The 7,992-nt window shown below is 39.3% G+C and overlaps 1 protein-coding gene across 1 annotated transcript in view; it reads left to right on the forward strand.

Moving 5' to 3' along the window:
* The window catches only part of LOC102232145 (zinc finger and BTB domain-containing protein 16-A-like), a 33,100-nt gene extending 26,417 nt beyond the window's left edge, over nucleotides 1-6,683 (forward strand). Inside the window, exons 6-7 of the mRNA XM_014473748.2 lie at nucleotides 144-311; nucleotides 2,929-6,683. Coding sequence (XP_014329234.1) covers nucleotides 144-311; nucleotides 2,929-3,158 — 398 coding nt within the window. The 3' untranslated portion in view covers nucleotides 3,159-6,683. The remainder of the gene's footprint in view (nucleotides 1-143; nucleotides 312-2,928) is intronic.
* Nucleotides 6,684-7,992: the final 1,309 nt, after the last annotated feature.

A 7,992-nucleotide genomic window follows, 5' to 3' on the forward strand; every position in this document is an offset into this window, starting at 1 on the left:
AATGGCCGTGTCCAGACAGGCCTGTGTGGTTATCTGACCTACGCGGTTTCGCCTGCGCCGCGACATGCAGTGCCAACGACAAAGTTGTTCTGCGATGCTTCTTGTAACGCCGGTTCGCGCGTGTGACGCGACTGTGCTCCTAGGCGATCACCCGTTTGAGTGTGAATTCTGCGGGAGCTGCTTCAGAGACGACGGCACGCTCAGGGGCCACAAACGCATCCACACCGGGGAGAAGCCCTACGAGTGCAACGGCTGCGGCAAGAGGTTCAGCCTGAAACACCAGCTGGAGACGCACTACCGGGTTCACACAGGTGAGACACTGAAAGTCGCACACCGACACGGTGCATTGCAAGATTATTCATGCCCCTTCAAGTTTTCCCTTGGTGTTTCATCTGAATGTTATTGTGATTTTATGCGGTAGACCAACACAAAGCAGTGCATGTTGTTGATGGACTCGTCATCTTTGCCTTTTGGCTTTTCTCTCTAGGGTTTGCTACAGTGAGTCATCTGTCCCCATCTGACCCCATCTTCCACAGTGTAGTTGATGGAACATGATTTTTATAATTTAAAAATGTCCTTACAATAATCTGAAAAGAAAATATTTTTTTAGCCTCCCCCATTCCCCTTATATTATAGAATTAGCTCCAGGGTCACACAAAGTAACACGGGACAGCTACACCTGCTACACCTTCTGGTGTTGGTCTCTACAAAACTTTATGACAATTTTTCTACGCAAAATAGCTCAAGTGGAGCCAGATTTGATTGGAAAATTTTTATTCTAAAAGTTTAAAAAAAAATTTAATTTGATTTATGACTGGACTTTGACTAGACCAGAAGGTAAGAATCATTCTCAGCCTCTAATCTTTTAGAACCTCTTACAGGATTATTTCTGGGCTGAGATATAATTACTTTAATCTTACTCCTGGTATAATATGACCAGTTTTCCTGCCTCTCCTCTGTAGCGGCAGCATTGTGCTGCGTATCTGTGTATCACAGAGGCAATAGCGTGTTGAGCAGTGGTAGTTGTTTTGGTAGTATTCTCCAGCTGGTTTATGGGCCTTTTGGTTGATCTCTGCACCATGTTCTCTTTCATCACAATGTTTGATCCTTTACAAACATCTTAGGCCTTTGTGGAGCAACCGAGATAAAAGTAAACACAGGTTTACTTTTAAAATTTAGCTGCATTAAATTTTATTTTAGTGTATTCTCAGTGGTAAAATTTTGAATGAATGAATTGTGGTTCCACTTCACAATTATGTGGTACATTGTTTTGGTTTATCACATAAAGTCCTGATAAAATCCATTGAAGCTTGTGGATGTTATGTGAAAATAGGGAAATATATGAAGGTGTTTATTGTAAGGCCCTGTACCTTTCATGCACTACTTACCAAGGCCAGAAAAAATTGATTCTTTTCAATAACACACTGCATTCAGCAAGCCGACTTAAAGAAACCGTACAGCAACACACACACTCCTTCAAACATACCACCTTATTTAGCAGGCTGTTAGCAAAATAACCAACAACAAGACCATGTGAGACTGAATAGACATTTTCAATTCATTTTCCTTTTTCTTGCCTCTTCTTGTCTGATCAGGCTGTTCTGTGAGTCTGTGCAAAAGTGACCAAAGTTTTAGATTTTCCTTTACAAAATTAGTTTTTGATTCTGAAGTGGACATAAAGAAATGATAGAAAGCATACAAGAGTAAATATTGGTTCATTTGTTTCAAACAGACCTTGATGAGATGATTTAATCCGACAAGTTTTCCATTTCAATTGTATTCCTTAGGTGTTGCTGCTGCTCAAGTCTGACACCCAGTGGTTTGCTTTGGTTCAGTAATGTGCTGCTCAGTGTACATTGGCTGTGCTTTATACACAAAGTTCCTACAACTTTTGTCATTTTCCAGACATCCAAGTTAAGTTTTCAGCTATTTAAATGCAGAGAAGTTAAAAATGCATTTAAAGCTGACATTGGCTGGAAAACGTAGACATTGCCGATGGAACAAAAAAGTTTAAGAGAAATCTGAAAAGTTAACTGCAGACTCCCTTTTAGAAATGAATATACGTTTCTTCTAAAACCATGGTCAAGTCAGGTCAGGTTTGTTTGAATTGACTTGTTCCTGAACTGTGCTTTACATGACAAGGTTCCTATGCAGTCTGGAAAAATATGGGATGCCATGATGGTGCTCAAGCTGTGGTACAAGTACCTTGGTGGTCCTTGGTCTGCCTTAGTGGTACTCAATAACTTTAGCGTAATTATTTCCAAGGTAAACTGCCCATTTATGAAAAATAACACTCCAGACTTTTCAAAGCTTCAATACATACATCATGTTTTTTTTCACGGAGTTCCAACAAAAACAAGGACGGAAAAAGGATACACAAAATAGAATGAATTAAGAGAAACCTGGACAGAGACATGGAAGAAGAGGAGAAAAACAGGGATGGGGGGAACAGGGAGTAACACATGGGAGTAAAAAAGTCGGGTCATAAGAGGAAAGAAAAGAAGAACACAAGAGTGGAAAGAACGATATAAGGAAAGAGAAGGATGGACATGAGGGAGAAAGGAAGCAAGGAGAGAAGGAAGAATTAAGAAAGCAAAGGATGAGTGGACTTGGGGATGAAAGGAGGAAACAAAGAACATGTAAGGAAAAAAGACAGAAGAACACAAAGAAAGAATAGAAAGGACAACATTTAGTCTGTGGGATAAGGATAAAATCTGGAAATAAAAATCATTTTATATTCTCCAAGTTATTTGTTTCGCATTTATACAAACCACCAAAATGCTGAAAACAATTTCCACATTTTTCCAGACAGCAGAGTCTGGAAAAATGTCAATGAGGCTCAACATCAAATTATCATCAAAAATCCAACTCCAGACTCGTTTTAGTCTTTTTAATTTGTTTGTTTGTTTGTTTTTGGCCTTTTCTTAGGTGAGAAGCCATTTGAGTGTAAGCTTTGCCACCAGCGCTCCAGAGACTACTCGGCCATGATCAAGCACCTGCGTACGCACAACGGAGCTTCTCCGTACCAGTGCACTATCTGCCAGGACTTCTGCCCGAGCCTGGCCGCCATGCAGAAGCACATGAAGGGCCACAAGCCTGAGGACGTGCCGACCGACTGGAGGATAGAGAAGACGTACCTGTACGTCTGCTACGTCTGAGCAGGACTCGGACGCCAGGCACAAAAACCATCACGACTGGGTGAAAACTGGGGCTTCTGGTTTTAATGCTGAACCATTAAAGAGTATTCTGCGGTTTTAGGACAAAGTGTCCCATAGAGAAAGAAGGAAAGAATAGTTTTTTTGGGGGGCAGTGGGGGTTGTTTTGTAACCCGACGGCGAGACGTGCAAAGCAGGATTACAGAAGTGTTTACAGAGTAAAGCTGCAGCTAATGATTACTTTTATTAGCAGTCGAATAATTCCGAAAATGAAGAATCCTGTAAAATAGAGGCAACTTAGCAATGACATTCTAAAATAAATGAGAGAGTCAAATCCAAAGAGATTTACTTAGCCTTTCTCCAAATCTCAAACTCTGACATTTCGAGGAGCAGGGAACGCGGTTGACCTTGTAACAGTTAAAGAAATTAATTAGAAAAGCTGCTGACAGATTCCTGAGGATTTAACTGTTCGAGTCCTCAAACACAAAAACACACGTTTAGACATCATCTCTTGAGAATCTGTTGTGGTGAAAAACATCAACAGCACAGTGACTGACTGCTGACCTGCGTGTGCAGCAGCAGGATTTGAGCGACTGTCATCCTCAGCTGTGCCGCAGATGTTAAAAATATACCCTTAAAAGCTCCATTTGCTAAACTTTGCAACTTCTCTCTCCTAATTTCCTCTGACTTAGCTTTGTTTCCCTGCTGGGTTTTCAGTTTGGAGTCAAGTTTTTTTTTTCTGCATGTTTTTTTGTTTTCTTTACTTGAACGGCTGACCTCATGAGCTCGATCTCTTTAATTGCCTTGTCTTCTCATGCAGTCAGCGTTGATTTGGAGGTGACTCGCTCACAAATCTGAGTTGCTTCCTTGAAAGGTTTTATGCTATTTATATGTAGTTTATGTGTTACCAAATATATGTGCTGGTTTTCATCACGTGGTCTGTGTTTGTAGGGAGGTTTCCTCGTAGAGCGAGCTCTACCTCCTCACTAGAGACGTACCGAGAGACTGGCACCCGGCACATTTCAGCTGGATTGGCCCTGACCAGTGATGGTCCGCATAAAGTTAAACCATCTGCAGAACGGGTTGCTATAGCAGCAACAACCTTCACAGTAGATGCTGTTATGAAGGGAAGAAGCATTGAAGTTAGCTATTTCCAGCGTTAGTGAAGTGACTAAGAATAAAATCAGGGGAGGCAGAGAGATGTAAGAAGCTACTTGAAAGGAAACTATTTAACAATCTGTTGCAACAAAGTGAGAGAGAGCAAGACTTGTAGCAGATAATAGTAAGGTTGAACAGAGAACAGCAAATTTACTTCTTTTTTGCATTTTCTGTTTTAATTATCCATTCTTGTAAAGTAGTGAGTAACAAATCTATAAAACATACTTTTTAATATATACACATTTTTTATGTGTACAACTAGCACAAAACATTTTCTGTCAATTTCACTTGGGGCCTCCAGACCAGCAGGGGTCCCCTTGGCAATTGCTAAGTGTGCTTCTTTGACCGTCCCCTGTATTACAGAACAAAAATCCTCTTATTATGTCGTATCTCACCCTTTGGGTTGCAAAGCAGCCATAAGTTCTTTTGCTGGAAACAAAATCTTCTAAGTTGGAAACTTTACATTGTATGAATGTAACTCAACATATCCGATGATAAATGCAAACATTTTGTTTCATCACAGGTATTCATGTTGTACTCGTGAGTTAAAAACTAAAAAACAAACACCTGAGAATATTATGAACACATTCCAAGAATATGGTTTCAATAGTCTTGGACAGTATGCTCCAGCCTCGATAGTCCAGGGTCAAGGGAATAATCAGAGCATATGATGGAGAACTGCAGAGTGCATGTCAGGGTCACGGCTCTGGTTCCCCTGTAGTCCTACTACATGCACTGAATTGGTAAATAGCACAGATACACCGAAATGTACTCACAATTTTTTTTTTGTCAAAATAAAGCTAAAATTAGCTAAAATATATTTCCCCCCCAACTACTTTAAAATTTTCTTTCAAAAGGTCGACCTTTTGTATTTTGAATTCCAGAATTATTCATGTCCGCTCCCATGAAAATCCTGTTATGTTGCGTAGAAACTTTCCAACTAAGAACATTTCTGGAATTTTGCTACCCTGCTCTCAGACACACCCACCACCACCCCACACACACACACACACACACACACACACCGCGAGGTCACCTTTGCTCCTAATATTTAAAATAATACATGACCTTGCATGGCAAGAAGGCTAAAAAAAATCATTCTGAATATTCTTATTTCTTCTAAGTTCTTAAAGAGAAATTAAAATCAGTCAAACTCTGCATCAGAAAAACTCTGCAAAGCTTTACAAAAGAAAACAAAAAAACAGATGGGTTACTGGTGGCACAATTCCAATCGGTGCGTCTCTATCGCTTACTGGTTTTTAATTTTCACTGCAAATTATTTTTTAGCAAGATTCATTTAAAATAAAAAAAAAACAATTTCCACGGTCAAACAGTGTGTAAAAAAAGAAAAAAATCGTGACAAGCCTCTGCAAGGCTTTTTAAGTGTTTATTTTTTAAATCATCGCTTCTATATAGATGTCTTATAAAAATCACAGAATCAGAATTTTCTATTAGAAAAGAAAAAAAAAAACATGAAAATAAATTGTGTTTTTATAAAACATGAGCAGAAAATTCTGACATCCAACTCCTAAGAGGTGCAGGTTGTGGTTGGTCGTAGTGTAGCCGTAAACGTACTGTCATGGTATGTGATTCCCGCTGTGTGAGCCCGACGCGGTCTCTTTAGATTTGAACATGTCGTATTTTTTGTATTACGGTAATTTGCCATTTGTTTACATTCGGTATGATCCGAGAGACATCTTAATGTTTGTGCGTGTGTTTCGTTGGGTTTTTGTTTGTTTAGTTTTTTTCGTACGAGTTTGATTAAAGACCCCTCCCTCGTGCCTCTTTTATAAGTAGAGCATAAATGTGCTTGAGTACATGGGTCTGTGCTGTCGGTCGGTGTTTTCTGGGTGTTTGTTTATTGTTACTAAAACTAAAGATAGACTGCCATGTAGATCCACTTTGTCTGAACATTGCAAATGGAAGCAACATACTGTGATAGTGGCTGATAATCTGATGCAAGGCCTGAGCAACTTTTTATGGGGGGGGGAGAAAAAGGAAAGTGGCGCGGCTCGTCTGAAACCGTTCCCTTCAGAGCGACAATGGACTGACATTTCTGGACGATGAGCGAAATCTTGGCATCTGTAGGCATTACCGATGCCTCTCCAAGTAGCCAACAACACTCGGTGCCATGAAAACCCACAGTCACTGTATCTATTCTACATGAACATGCACTATAAATGGATTTCCTCGGTGGACCAAAAGAAATGGAGCACTTTTGTTTGAAAAGGGTTTTTTGTTTTGTTTTTTTCTTTGATCTTCGTATGTCGTGATAATGCAGCTGTCTTTTATTTGATGTGTCCTAGAAGGATGTGATTAGCATTGTTTAGATTATGTCACTGTCTGTCTACCTCAGGACCAGATCAAAGCTCGAGCTGGTATCCAATCAGGGTTGTTCTTCTTGCCATGTGTGCAGTAAAAAAAAAAAAAAAAGAAAAGAAAAAAAAATGGGGAAAAAAAGAAAAATCTGAAAATTCCCTCTTCATTACAGCTTTGTAACACAGTGTGTGCAAATGTTTTCTCAGTGTGGATTCAGGCACAACTCTGTGTGCGTCAGTGTTCAGTGGCATGGTTTAAAAAAAGAATAAAACGATTTACTATTTTATGCACCTCGTCTCGGTTTCCTGCTGTTGCTTCTGTCTGCTTTCGGAGCTTTTATTTGATCCTCTCCGCACCAGACATGCACGTTATTTACACCTGCCTGACATGTTCTAAATATGTGACATCTTTTTATGGGCGCCCTATAGAGCTGCCATAGAAAACCGAAGCTATGAAATGTTTTTGTTTTTTTTTAAGAAATCAAATGATAGTTTGCTCAAGTTTGTACTTCTAACCACTTGAAGCTGGCAGCAGCTAAAGATTTTTCCTGCCATTTTTTTTTTATACAACTAATTTATTCAGTTCACTTGAAGCCATTCCCGCAGTTTCTATATTCTAATTATTTCAGCTGTCCCTGTTATTTCTGCCAGTGAAAATAGGCAAGCGACTAACAAGCGTAGAATTTGGATATAGTACCCCATAATAAAAGCACAGCACTCTCCTGTAAGGGGGAAAAAATACTTAAACTCCACACAACTACACTTTTATTCCCAGCCGATACACACGTCTAAAAAGGCTTGTGTAGTTCGTTTATTGTAGTGGCATAATACATTTTTTTTATTATTATTTTAAGACGTTGTTTCAACAATACAAAAGTTTCTGGTTCTCCAGACATTTACCCTATAAATGATTCTAAGGTTGTGGAGCCCAACAGATATAATATCAGTAATGAATCTCTATCAACACTAGGATTGGATCTCAGGCAGAACAGCACAGGCTTGTGTTTCTGGAGGTTATATTCTCTGATTTTACTCTGCACTTTTAAGGAGTCAGTCAAAAATAAACTGCACAGTTTGATTACACATGCTTAGTTGGCACATAAATTGTGTCAAAGAGATTTTTATTTTATTTTATTTTTAATTTTTTTAGATTTTGTATATTGCTTCAAAGTTTGAACTGTGTGCAGTCGTCTGCTGCTGCTGCAGAGTGAGCACTGCTGATTGGCGTTGTCTTTCTTGGGTATATTTTACAGCTGGAAATGCAAATGGTTACAAGGTTTTTCATTTTTAGAGAAATGCTTGAAGTGGTAGAAGTTAGATTAAATGGTTTCAGAAATAACTGGGGTAAAGACACCAGAGCT

Source organism: Xiphophorus maculatus, chromosome 18, assembly GCF_002775205.1.
Source record: "Xiphophorus maculatus strain JP 163 A chromosome 18, X_maculatus-5.0-male, whole genome shotgun sequence".
Taxonomy (NCBI): domain Eukaryota; kingdom Metazoa; phylum Chordata; class Actinopteri; order Cyprinodontiformes; family Poeciliidae; genus Xiphophorus; species Xiphophorus maculatus.